General features: G+C 37.3%; 1 protein-coding gene across 1 annotated transcript in view; it reads right to left on the bottom strand.

Annotated features, from left to right (window-relative positions):
• NFXL1 (nuclear transcription factor, X-box binding like 1) overlaps positions 1-14,364 on the bottom strand; it is a 47,997-nt gene that overhangs the window by 22,086 nt on the left and 11,547 nt on the right. The window contains exons 12-16 of the mRNA XM_071556540.1: positions 11,130-11,250; positions 10,346-10,502; positions 9,532-9,623; positions 7,051-7,072; positions 909-1,049 (exon numbers count right to left, since the gene is read on the bottom strand). Of these exons, the coding sequence (XP_071412641.1) occupies positions 909-1,049; positions 7,051-7,072; positions 9,532-9,623; positions 10,346-10,502; positions 11,130-11,250 (533 nt within the window). The remainder of the gene's footprint in view (positions 1-908; positions 1,050-7,050; positions 7,073-9,531; positions 9,624-10,345; positions 10,503-11,129; positions 11,251-14,364) is intronic.

Genomic DNA, 14,364 nt, shown 5'->3' with positions numbered 1-14,364 from the left:
TCCTCACACAAAAGTTCCACAATCATTAATAAAATAATACGGTAGCTACAATATATACAGTTATTAGATTACAACATCACCACTTCCAGGATTGGAATCCACAGGGATATTATCCCATTTATGTTAAACATAACAGCTAGTTAAAATATAACATTTATGCTTTATACCCAACAGAATGCTTCTCAGTCTTCTAAATGCCCATGTGGCAACTTTTTCTGAAGTAATGCTTAAAAAAACCTTGAAAAGCTATTTTCCTTCAAATCATGACTCTCTCAAACAAACTATGTGACTTTCACTACTCAAAACTTGAACTATTTTCAGCTTTATATTTACTTTTTTCTTCATATTAACTTCAGCAACTAACACGCACAGCTTCTTAATTGCATAAATGACAGTTTCTAGTATACACCGATAAAAACAAGCATATCATCCTGGTTCTTTAAAAAGCTTTGAGCAATTCCACAACACTTCCAGTGTACTGTCCTAAAGATCTGCTAGCCTCCTCAACCCACTTACAGTTCTCCTCAGTAACCAGATTCCCCAGTAAACTGCAAGAGGATTTGTATATAGGGATTACCAGTAGTTCACCTGATCTTGACAGTTACAAGAGATAACTTTAGAAGAGACTCGTCAAGAGTGTCAAATAAGAATGCGATGTAATCAAAGTCATCTATGTCAACATAAAATGTATCCAATTTGCAAATTATACAATATTGTCTCAGTTTTACAGTCTAAGGAAGTACAGATGACCATCAGTGGAAACACCACACAAGCGAGTCTCCCAGTGGGATCAGGATGCCAGTGGGATCCTGTGCCTTCCAGATGCAAATTCTTTATTTTCCAGTGAAAACTGAAGACAGTTTTAAAAAAAAAGAAAAAAAAAAAGAGAAAAAATGAAATTAACCTACCTTCTTTCCATCTGCATCACTGTTCAATTTCGTAACATGATGACACTCTCTCTTACAGGTGTGATTCTGACAATCAAGAAGTCTCCCACAAAATCTTTTACATGAGTAGGGATTTGCAGAGTGACAGGGTAATGGACTAACCTAGAAGTTAAAAATAAATACATATAGATATGCAGACAGTGTATATATACACACATTGCACATGTGTGAGGCACAATCATTACAGAGAAATTCTGGCTCTCAAGTATCTTTGTTAAAAGAAAAAACTCAGTGCAATTCTATTTGATCTTTTTATTTAACTGCATGTCCACATAACATAACCACACATGTTTTACACTGATTATACCAGGTAAAAAACCACACTTCATTAAACATGCAAACTTTTGAAGCAGTTTGGGTTTTTTTTTTAAACAGCCTATTATATTCTCAAATCTTTTAGAGTGATTTATTCCATCTTTATGAATCACACTCATGCCTTCCATTAAAGGTTCCTAAACTGCTTTATTATTGCAGAAGGCAGTTACAGTTTGCTTTCACAGATGTTGTGTTATGGTCATCATATACTCAAAATATTTTACAGTTTGACAAACAGAAAACAATCTCTAAGTCAGAAATTCGATAAACCAAATACTGACTTACATCAAATGTAACTCCCAGGAGTGGTAAGAAGATGAAATGGCTCCATAACAGGACAAAGACTTTAATGTCTTATATTTCAATATATTTCTTCTCTCTAATTTAAGGTTAGCACTCCAGTTAACTGTAGCACTATTCAGAGCATCTGCTTAGAAGTCTTTAATCTTCATTAGTACCGAAACCGAGTGTAAGCTCCTAAGTAGGCTAACTAGGTTACTTTCCTAAATTTGAATTGTGCAAGTCACTCCATATCTAAGAATTAGAAGAAACTTGCCGTTCCCATTTTCCAACCATTTTATAACATTCACATGGGAAAAAAGTTAGTTTCTGTGGTGCTGTCAAAAAAATTGAATTTTTTTTCCTTTATTTTGTGACCACTTCACAGAGAAAAACTATTTGTGATGTTATTACACAAGAGGCTAATGTGACATAAGTCATTTTGACTAGACCAAGGGTGTGATTTTGTGTTGCAGCTTAAGTTGACTGAACAGCTTTGCAGGGTACCCCTTCCTTTTCGCTCTTCCAACTCTACAGTCCTCAATGCACCTTCCTACCACCTACTTTGAGTAAGTCCTACCACATCTGTCTTTACAGCAAGACAATTCAAATCATCAAAATGGAAGAAAAGGAATTAATAGAAAAAAATCCTGTCTTTTGCTAGTGGACTGGCCATACAACCGACAAGCACTGGAACTGAAATGAGAGAAGAGAGGAGGGCCCCACAGAGCAAAATGAGGGACAGCCTCCCTCCAGCATTGTCCATGTTGGTTTCCCTCAGTCCTAAAGCAAAAATACAGAAAGTAGGATTTACATCCATTTGCCTATATAAATGTTTTCTGGGCTTCACCCAAAAAATACTACTCCACATCAAGTTACTCAAACTCTAATTCGTTCACAAGACTTCTGAACTCCTTACCCTGACCATACAAGACTGAACATGGCAGGCTGAACATCAAGCACGAAACACAGGAGAAAGCCTTGAGATTATCACATCCCTAAGTCAGTGCTGAAGCCAACACTGGCTAAAGCACTAATACAACCACAGCAAGTAGTCTGAATACTGCCCCCTGCAAACATCCCACAACTCTGTCCCCCGTAAACATCCTACAAATCTGTCACTGATGGCGTGTGCTCCTGGTGACCAAGGAAAAGCCAGCAATAGACCTAATAGAATGAGGGACTGAAGCAGAAAACAGTACTATACCCAGCAAGCACACATCAATTATCATAGCTTTTAACATTCCCAATATCCTACCCGTTCTCCTCATTTTCCTCCATGTCCCTCCTAAGAGCCACAACTGCCTTTCAGTAGCAACATTAAGTAGTCAGAGGATGTTGAAAAGGAAATGAATTAAATAAAATATGCATTAAACATTACAAACTGCCACTGTCCACTTGCCTGCCTTTCCTTGCTCCCCCACTGCCACTCAATTTTTATGACTACTGCTTCTGCTGTGGTTCAGGCAGTGACAGCAGATCAGGGCAGTAACAGCAGATAAGCTCTTCGGCTGCACTGTTCCATCATGATGATGAGAGTTCTTTCTACCAAGAGTTGTCTTCCATCAGATAAGGAGACAACCACTAGCTCCAATTAAAGTGAAGCTCTTAAGCAGTCATGGAGCATCCCTTTCAGTAGCATCCCTCAAGTGCATAGCTGAGAGGTGCTGCTGACCAAAGCCAGGGGCAGTGAAGCACAAAAGCCAGACAACAATGGCAGCTTTCAGATGGCCAAGTGCAGGGAGCAACTGAGCCTTCTGGCTGCATCCAGCATAGCTTCATCTTGGGCCAATAAAAGATAAGACAGTTTTCTGAAATCAGTTGACACTGTAGCCAAAATTTGAAGAAATTCAATTAATTTAAACTTACTTTTTTACCCCCTTTCTTAACAAGTCATTTTGTTGTGGATCTTAGTCACAAATCCAAAGGACAAAGGAGAGAAAAGTTTTACTTTCTACATTTGGAATGCATTTCTGAAATGGCAGAATTGGAGGTTGCTACACTTGCTAGAGACAAATATCAAAGAAGTCACAAACTACAGAAGGCTGATGAGCTGAAGAATAAAGAATGCAGATGAGAACCAGAAGTGTTTAATCAAAGCTGAATAAGGAAAAAAGAAAGAAAGAAAGAAAGCATCATTTCCAGACCACAGGTCTTCCACAAGAAAAGAAAAGAAAGCAATGGAAAAAAGGATATGGGAATATTTAGAAGCTTTCCAGAAAATCTCCCAAACGCATAAAAGCATTTAACTGGAATATGAGGAAAAAAAATCAACAGGACAAGGAAATGTTGGAAAAATTCATAAGGTATTTAGCCATCAAAAGAACTGCATACAGCAGATAAACTGGTATCATATCCAGTTAAGGTTTCCTTCTTTGTCCACATTTACCTTGTATCAACTTTAATTAATGTTTCCCATAAAAAGAGATTTCGAATAATTTGACTTTAAAAGAACTTATGTGTACTACTGCTATGAAATTCCAATATTTATAACAGTTTTTTAAAAAGGTAAAACATCAAGATTTCTTTTTGGGGTGACGTCAACTGTTGACAATAGGTGATTTTTCTGACATACAACCTGAAACACGGAAAGCTACTTTTAAGAACCTACATAGAGAAGAATAAAGAGGTATTTATTTTTTAAAAACATATATGTAAAACCAACCAAAACTTACGGAGTAAAATTACTTAAAAGAAGACTGTGAACCTGAGCTAAAGGAAATCTTATTTTAGTTTAAACATCATGCAGAATCATACTTCCACTAAACAGAGATTTAATACAATTACATCATCAGAAAAGTAGTTTTAAGTCTGCTGTTTCAAGTGATAAATTGCTTTTTATAAATGCCAGGATATGTAAGAGCTCAAACTAAATCAATCCCTTAAAAATACTTTAGAAACTAAATCCCAAAGTGAAATAAAAAAACCAAAACACACACACAAAACTCCTCTGCAACAAAATAACCAACTTGAATAGCTACACAAATTGAGATTACTGTTCAAGTAAAAAAGACAGTAGATTTACTACACAACTCCTAAGGGTGCTTGCTTTTTTCTCTATTCTACTCATTGTTTGCAGGCATCCTGATAGGATAAAAGGAGACTGTATAAATTGCTTCATTCCTAGTTTCTTTCTATCTCCTCCATTATAGGAGGTATAGCAACAGTCCAACATAAGTAGTAACAATGAGAACCTACTTTGCTTGAGAAAGCAAAACTTCACTTGAGAAAACTGCACTTCTGTCACTTGCGGAAAGTTCATATTTTCCAGTGAAAATCCCCTCTGGGGCTGGAAAGTATTATAGGAGGGAAGCTCTTGTCAACAAAAATAAATTAATTTGAGGTGAGATTACTTGTTAAGAGCCCATGTAGCTGTAAAACACTGAGCAGACATTACATATTCATTTTTTTCTTTCCAGAGATCTCAAAACAACATAAAAACTTACAAAGCACATAAAATCGGCTGCAAAAAACCCCTTCTCACACACATTAACAAGTCATTCTCTTCCTTGACTTCCATCAAAATGTCAAAGAATAGGACACTTTATTACACTCCAAGAACTGCTGCACCTTAGCAGGAAGGCAGCACCACCGCACCACCGTCTGCTGGCTGAAAGAAGTAACATTTCATCTAGAGTGTTATGTAACATCAATAATTCTAAATAATTAAACTATAGACTCCCTGTGATTTTTACTTATTTTCTCTTAATCCATAAAGAAAACATGACTCAAAGCCACTGACTGATTCTCCTAAGACTTGTATGCAACAGAGAAGGAATTTTTAAAAATTATTCTGAACTAAGTAGTAGTAAGTATGTAGTAATTGGTACACAATTATATCTACTAAGAGTAGTGGTACTGTCTCTACCTTCTGTTACGTGAACAGACAAACTTCACAACCATGTACACCTAAACAGTACCAAACACAGCAACATTGTCTAGAGCAGGATTGGATCTACTGACCACAGCTTATATTTTGTTTATACATAAACTCATGAAAGTTGGGGTGACATTCCCTATGTCTGATGTAAAGCCACGTCGTCATCATCATCATGGCCAGGCTTCACAAATGCAGATTTGGGCAGGGCTCTCCCCACCTGGGTGTGTCCTTTGAGCCTGCACAGTGGATTTTTTAGGTGAGGAACAGTGTGCGCAGAACTGGCCCCACCCTTTAACTCCTCAGGTTCATCTGCCACAGCCGAGTGAGCTTGGACAGTGACAGTGAAGTCCTCAGGACTAGAACCTACAGTCCCCAGTATTCCCAGGAGGTCTCCCATCCAAGTACTCACCAGGCCTGACCCTGCTCAGCTTCTGAGATCTGACAGGATCAGGTGTCAGGGTGGCATGGTCCTATTAAAACCATGTCACTGACTCAATGAAACACCGGTTAATTAACCTATGGGTTTTACTGTGGAAAACAAAACCAAACCCCATCTGTTTCAGCAACAAACAGGCACTGTTTTTCTTTTCATTCATTTTCACTGCACATTTTCCTTTAGAAACCAACAAGCTGCAAAGTAGTTCTATGGAAGCTGCATTCACAGCCCAGATGGGTTAATAAATGTGCTGCACAAACAGACTTCAGAGACCTGAAATGTGGTAACAACATTTGAACATGTTGCCACAACATAATCAAGCCACCATTACAACACATACCAAAAGATTATTAAAGAAGGTTAAAAAAAGGGGGGGAGGAGTATCTTAAAATATTTTTGTATTTACTGGAATTTTTTACTACCTTAAAATTATTCTGGTTTTTTTAATAATATTGTTAGTTGGACTTTGATAGTGAATTTATGTCAGACATACCAATAGACAATGCCATAATAGGTTTTTTAAAGTAGTTTAGCAATCGTCTTTTAAAATCAAGAAAAATGAGTTGATCCTAAATTTCATAACTTTTAGAAATTACTGTAAGCATCAACTAGACTTCCTTCTCATGTAAGCCAAATTAGGCAATGATTTAATCTAAAATTAGAGAAGGCTACACATCAAAAGACAAGTTAATAAGTAACACTAAAGAAGCTTCCACTATACTGCCAAATTTCATCCATGTGTGCTTAGATCCAAGTCACATGAGAATTTTCCTGTATGACATGTTTGTTATCCTTTTAAAATATACACAGCAGTTTATAGGAGAACTAAGGAAAGCGTGTGACAGGGAGAGAATAGCAACTATGGAATGAAGGGTAAAAAATCCTCAGAAATACCTAATAAAAAAGACCATCCAGAAACATTCAAACACATTGTTAAGAACTGCAAGAATACACAAATAGCTTCACAAATCATGAGTCCAAATTTCTGGTCACAAATTCTATGAAGTCAAGTAGTTACATATTCTTCAAAAAGGAACTAAAATGCCTTCTGATATATAAGCCCTTATGATAAGGTACTTAATTGGTTTTAAAATATGTATAAAACCATCTATTATTTCTCCTTAATCCCTTTTTTCAGACTGACAAAATGAGATATCTGCCATATTTCACTTAAGGCAGTTTCCATGACTCACCTCATGCTGCCCAAGACACTCCCTGTTAAAGAGAAAAAGCAGAGATTTAGAAAACATGTATTTCTTTAAGGGATTTAAAAAAGTGACAGCGCTTTTCACACAAAAATTAATGCAATCTATTTTTAAAAAGCGCAAAGTAACAGAAAATCATCTATCCATTCAGCTCAATGCCTCCTTCTTTTCAACAGTTGTTTGGATTGCTGTGTTTTATGATGGCAATCTCAAAATCTGTTTCATGTGGAAATTAACTGCTCTGGTATATGAAATCAGTAACTGTTATTTTAGAAAATAACCTGCCTTGCTTCCAAATATCTTCTCCTTTGTCCCTACTAATACATCACTTCATATTTATCTCTTATTTCTGAGAACTATCTAGTCTAATGTTTACAGTTTTCTCTCTTTTAGAATGTTCTGTTCCTAGGTAAGAAAACCTGCATTCTGATCTGAATTGAGAAAGTATTAAACAGTAACTTATTCAAACACTGAAATCACTCATTCTAAACCAAAGTATCCCCGACAGCTTCTCTGACAAGAAACAACAATAGCTATGGATGGCCTTTAGGACAGCAGGATACTAATGAGCAATCTGTTCTTCACCTAGTGTAAGAAACAGCAGCTGCAGCAGAGGAGCCTGTCCTTCCCTCAACACAGCTCAACTACCTTATATCCACAATAATCTTTATATATCCACCTAATTTGGCTTCTAGGACCTCTGCAATCCATTGCAAGGGGAAACTGTTCAACCAGCCTGACGGCCTTCTGCCATGTAACTATTAAATCTGTGGATGAGGAATTCCCCATGGCAAACTGGCATTCAAGTTGAGCTGTAATGGTGTCAGATGAACTAACAGACACATGAAAAATGAGCAGGGTAACAGGGCTCAAATAATAGTAGCTAGTTTTTGCATCCTACTTGGACAGCAGTCACAGACAGAATTCTTCAGCCTGCAACCTATCACGTTTAATTACCTTTTCCCCCAATAACTTGAAAGAGACAAAATGCACCAATTTTGCAGATAACATTGAAGGACAGTGTAGTCAACATATCTGAGGGCAGGGGTGCCATTCAGAAGGATCTGGACAGATTGAAGGACTAGGCTGAGAGGAAATTCATGAAATGCAGAGACAAAGTCCTGCATCTGTGACTAAATCCCAGGAACACTGCAGGCTACCAGCAGGGGATGTAATAGTAATCTTTCAGCATTAAGGGGAAGTTACAAATAAAATGAAGCCAGGCTCCTTACTGAGGTTTATAGCAGGGAGGCAAGAGACAATAATCATACTCTTAAACATAAGGTTCTGACTGGATACACAGTGGAAGAAAAATAAAAACAAAATCAGTGAAACTATAATCAAGAACTGAAAATGTTTGTCATGAGAGACTTCAGAATCAATGTGCTTGGGGTTTCCAGAGGTCCACCTGACAAAGTTAGAGCAAATTGCTCTGAATTCAGTGTTGATCTGCTTTTAGGAGGCTGTACTAGATGACCCCAACCCAAGGCAACTTCCAGCCTCAATGGTCGTGCAAAATTAACCACCAAATAGTTTTCCAGAAATTCCCCTTTTAACCATTTCCAGAAATAGATACCAAACACATTCCATAACAAATCTCTGCCTGCTCATGTTCAAGGATACCAAATCATTAGAAAAGAAACCCAGAAAGTAGTGCAAGGCCTCAGTAGTGAAGTATGGAATCTCCAACAATATCCACCCATACAAAACAGTATTATTTAAACTATTCTCCATGATCATATTTGTTCAAATGCCATTGTTCTCGCAACGATTCCAAAAGCACTACTAGCGATTTAAGAAGCTGTCAGATAATGTGCTTTGTAGCAACAGATCACTTTATAACCATGGTTTTGTTTATCATTATTTTCTTAATTTGGGAAACTTCTATCACTTTCATTTAAAAAAAAAGGAAAAAAAAAAGAACATGAATTGCAAAGATCCATCAAGACAGTTAGGATATTCCAGAATTAATGTGATCTAATGCTAACAGAACCTTAACTTGCCCCAAGCACTGTGAAATACAACAATGCTTCCTCTAGTCAGAAAATCCAGCACAACTTTTCCAGTATGGTTTCCTTCTCACTTTGGCAACTTACCTCCTCTAGGGAAATGTCTTCAGACTGAAGGAGGCTGTTTTGATGTTGAAATTCAGAGGAACTAGAAGACATGCCTTACATAATGCACGACATTACACAAGACTTCTACTGAATACCTACATGGAAGGTTCTGCAGGCTTGTACCGAAACACTGAAACCAGACTGTTCAGAACAATCTGATTTTTTCAACCTTTTGAGAGTCTGGCTTTGAACTCTGAAGACAACTATCGGAAGTGCTGTGTGGTCACTGTTTTGAACAGAATTAAACCTATTATAGCACAATCCTATATTAAGTCTAAACATATCTGCATCAACAGATTGAAAAAAATCTTTTCCCATGTAAAAACCTTTATTTTTCTTTTTTAATACATACACTGGTATAGGAACCTCACAGGGAGGGCACGGTAATGCAGTCTGAATGAAAGCTGGCACAGATGGCTGTTCCCAAGGACCTGCAGACTGATGCTAAGAGCAAAAGACACTAGGTGAATATTAAACACAGATAGAACTATGTGCTTGACCATAAACAAAAACATATCATCTAAAGAGCTCCCAGTTCTAAAAAATTCACTTTCTAGTAACTAACTTTTTACTAATGGAAATCTCAACACTCTCTACAAGTAAAAAGTTACCTTTTCATCCTCAGTCTGGTTAGAGATAAGAAAATGAATGACTGTGGTACCTACTGCTAAAAACTAAGCATAAAACAAAACAAGAGTAAACTAGTTCTAACTGTTTAATAGAGATAAAAATACAAAAACATTTCAATTATTAAGCAAGTTTAATTACCATCATGCAGTGCATGCATGTGTCATGTTGAAAAGTGCCAAACAATTTTTCACTTCTAACTTGTGCATATTTTGACGGTTCAGTAAATAAAAAAATATTTTTTGCTCTTATTGTGAAAAGAAGTTGCATACATCTGGAATTAAATATCCGTAATACAACTCTAAAAAAAACCCTTGTAATTTCTTGAGTAATTATAATTCTTGAAAACTGCAAATTCAATTATCACTTAGATTGCAACGAAGGAGCAAGAAACACTTAGTTTTGTGTTGAGCAGTATGAGTATGTCTCTGCTTGATTTTTATTGACTCTGACCTCCAAAAGCCTCCAACATAAAATTAATGTTGAACTGTTGCTCATTTTTCATAACAGTAACACACTACTTTTCACTATTTACTTACTAAGCCAGTTTGCCTCACAAGTGCTTTGTCGTGGCAGGAAACAGGGCACAAATGACCACATGTTAATGTTTTCTGGCAGGGCTGTCGACACGGAGGACACTGCCCAAAGTGACAGTAGTGCTTCTCCTGAGCAGAGTGGTGACAGGCAGGTGGCCGACTGCAATGAAATCCAAGAAGGAACCAATAGGACAGCAAGTAACGCGAAGTTAAAGTCACTCGGCTATTATGCTCTAAACACAAAGAATTGAAATGAACAAGTTGGTTTTGGGGGCTTTTTTACTTCTCACATTCAGCAGTGATATAATTAAAACAGGAGTTCTACATAAAATTAAAAATCAAAGTTAGGTTTACATATTCAAACAGCTGTTTCAATCCTGCTCAACTACTGTGCTGAGTAATCTTGCTAGACTCCAGCAGAAAATATTCCTTTTTCTTTTGCTAGTCAAGTTTTCTAGATAGACTGCCTCATGGAGGTACTTCAAAATGTATCAGAGATAACTTAGAAGGAATTAGTGGGACTACAGAATTAGAAGAACTTGGTGGGACAGAACCTGTGCCCTGAAGCAGCAAGCTGCTCATAAAACCTCAGTGTCAGAGAGGTGTCTCATAGGAAGGATTATTGCTAATCTCCATCTGCATAGTCAAGGATATAGAAGACTGAGAAGTAATATCTCTAATCAGGTAAGAGACAATTTTCGCTGTTCAAGGCATATTTTACTACTTTCTTTAAGGACACTTTAAACCCCACTTAAGAAAGAGAAACACACACACTTTCCATACTGACCTGCACAGCTGCTTGCACTTGGGAGGTCGGATGGTACGCTCTCTGCCACATGGCACTTTAATGACAGTTTTTCCACAATTGCATTTTACATCTACAGTCTCTGGACATGGATTACAACTACCTAAAAATAAATACATTATCAACATGAGACCCTCTCACATTTTGAAAAGAAGCCTAGTCATTTGGCTCCCACAAGACTTCTCTTTCTGTTTGTATTTCAGTCTTACATACATATGAAAGCGTATCATCTTTCATCTAAATTCAAAAGGTAAAAGACACTGAAAAACTAGTATAATAAAGTTTCGCAGATTGTTTATATGAAATGTTCAGCATATGTATAATGAATACTTCTTTGAAAAGATCCTTCACCTCTATAAAGTTACTCATGTTACTAATCTGATATATTTTAAAAAACATATTTGTAAAAGATCTGTTTTAATTTATAGGTCTCCCACATAATTTTTTCAAGTGCCAATTGCCAAATTTTACTACTGCGTAATTAACAACAAGAATAGGAATTTTCTAAAAAAGACAAATTTAGATGTGGGTCTTGGCTAATTAATCATCTTGCATTCTGAAATTTTAAAGAAAGCCATGCTTTGAAATAAGTATTGACAGCCAAACTTTTTAAACAATTCTGACTTGTTAGGATCTGAAAAGCAGATGTTCTCAATGACAAAAGGCTGCTGAAAAGGATGGATGTATTATAGTCTTTATACTGCAAAATTCATTAAATTATATTATCAGCAAACACAAAATCATAGAATCACTGAATGGTTTGGGTTCTAGTTCTATTTAGTTTCAACACCTCTGGTATGGGCAAGGACACTTTACACTAGATCAGATAGCTCAGAGCCCCACCCACCCTGGCCTTGAACACTTCCAGGGATGGGGCATCCACAGCTGCTCTGGGCAACCTGTTTCAGTGCCTCATCACCCTGACAGTAAAGATTTTTTTCCTAATATCTTATCCTAATCTTAACCTACTCTTTCAGTTTAAACCCACTCCTTCTTGTCCTGCCAGTATATGCCCTTAGAAATCCTCTCTCCATCTTTCTTGTAGGCTTCCTTCAGGTACTGGAAAGCTGCAATCAGGTCAGCCCAAAGCCTTTTCCTCTCCAGGCGCAACAACCCCAATTCTCTCAGCCTCTTCTCATAGGAGAAGTGCTCCATCCCTCTGGATCATCTTGGCGGCCTCCTCTACACTTGACCAAACAGGTCTATGTCCTTCCTGTGCTGGGAGACTCCAGAGCTGGACACAACACTCCAGGTGGGGTCTTCCCAGAGCAGAGAAAAGGGGCAGAATCACCTCCCTCGACCTGCTGCCCAGACTGCTTCTGAAGCAGCCCTGGATATGATTGACTTTCTGGGCTGCAAGTGCACATTGCCAGGTCATCTCCAGTCTCTCATCCACCAGCACCTCCAGGTCCTTCTCAGCAGGGCTACTCTCCCTCTGTTCTTCCCCCAGCCTGTGTTGATACTGGGGGCTGCCCTGACCCAGGTGCAGCACCTTGCACTTGGTCTTATAAAACCACATGAGATTCCCAAGTGCTCACTTGTCAAGCTTGTCCAGCTACTTTTACAAAATAAACTGAAAGTCTTAAGCTATGCTGCCCAGAGTAGCTAATATGTGTACAATTTACTGAAATATTCTACCAATGAAGACAACTGCCTACATTCTCAAAAATTTGGAAGGGTAGAGATCATACACAAGCCTGAAGTTAAAGTGAGGGCATATTATTCTCAAATTAAGTGTTATAATGTACTACAGTAGCAAACAAAACACTTCTATTTCCTGGCAACAAATTCTAAATTTCAACAAACATGAAAAATATCTAAGAGATATGCAAAAAAAAAAAATCAAACCACAAACAGAATAGATTATTACCTTTTTTCAGGAACCCCTGCTAAAGGCCAACTGCTTATCATCAGCAATCTCTAATAATCCTGAGACTGGGTACTTTTTAAAGGAACCCATCTGGGAAGTTATTTTTTAGGAAGCATCTATTTCCTTTAAAATCAGTGGTCACTGAGATTTAATAGCTCATTGCAAAATTAACCTGACCTGGTATTACATTCTAAACATAAAATAATTAGTCATAACTTTCAGTAGCTATTAAAATACTGGTGGGTAAGAGGGAACACATGAATATAAATATTTTTAAATAAAAATAATTGCCTTGATTATTTTCAAACACTCATCAAGTGTTACAACCTGTAATAGACTGTATTTTATTAAAGCACACAGTGGTTTTTTCTAGAAAATAAGTATCACTGATATCATAGTTATTAGCTTCACTATATGCAAATTTAGGTAGTAAATAGACAATTATACTCTTTTGATAATTACATTTTGAAGTGTATATATTTGACATTTACATTCTCAAAGATCACTTCTATTTTCTTACAGACATTGCTTTATTGTTTTCATGTCAGTTATTACAAATATTTGTCACTTTTAGCCAGGCTATAAAATGCAAGCATCATCAAATATAAACAGTCATTCGACATAAAACTTCATGCTATAAGGCAGCACTGGCTCTTCAGTTTTTCAATCAGAATTTTATTCTATGATTCACTTATCCATCAAACCAATACAAAAGAACAATGTTACCACTTTTCTTCTGACAGCACACAAAAAATTATGTATTTCCAGGATTTTGGAGAGGTATGGGGGAAAAGGGGAGAAGAAAGAAAAGGTAAAAAGAAAAAGGGACACAGTTAACAGACAAAAAACCAAACAACTAGTTTGTGGTGACAGATTCAATAGCAAGTAAAGTAAGAAATGTCAGTTTTTGAGCTCTCCAGGTTCCGGCGCGAGAATCACGATGTAACCTCCATAGGAGCATGATCAGTGTTCTGATTTATTGTTTACATTACACACACACATATCGCATATTCTCTGAGTCCACGAATAGTACAGGAATATCATTGGTCAATGGCTAGGGCGTGCTACCAGCTGGATTGGTACTTTTGTCAAAACTATGGCCTTCTCTATCAATGTGTTTACCTGCTTCTCCTGGCAGCTGCCGCATTCTTTCTATTGTTTACTGTTCTTCTTGAAGCAGGCTCAGGGATAAAGGGGCCCCGTTTCCCTCTCCATGGCCTGGACTGTGCACATGGGCTTCCAATAACACACTATGGCCTGTGTTATTGAAATATTCCTCAACAAGCAAGTTAACTGGGACAACTACCACATTTACCTGTCCTCTCAAGTCACAGCCTCAGAAGAAAG

The sequence above is a fragment of the Pithys albifrons genome, chromosome 5 (genome assembly GCF_047495875.1).
Source record: "Pithys albifrons albifrons isolate INPA30051 chromosome 5, PitAlb_v1, whole genome shotgun sequence".
NCBI lineage: Eukaryota > Metazoa > Chordata > Aves > Passeriformes > Thamnophilidae > Pithys > Pithys albifrons.
The sequence above is the reverse complement of the archived record's forward strand: the minus strand, read 5'-3'. Positions and strand labels throughout refer to the sequence as shown.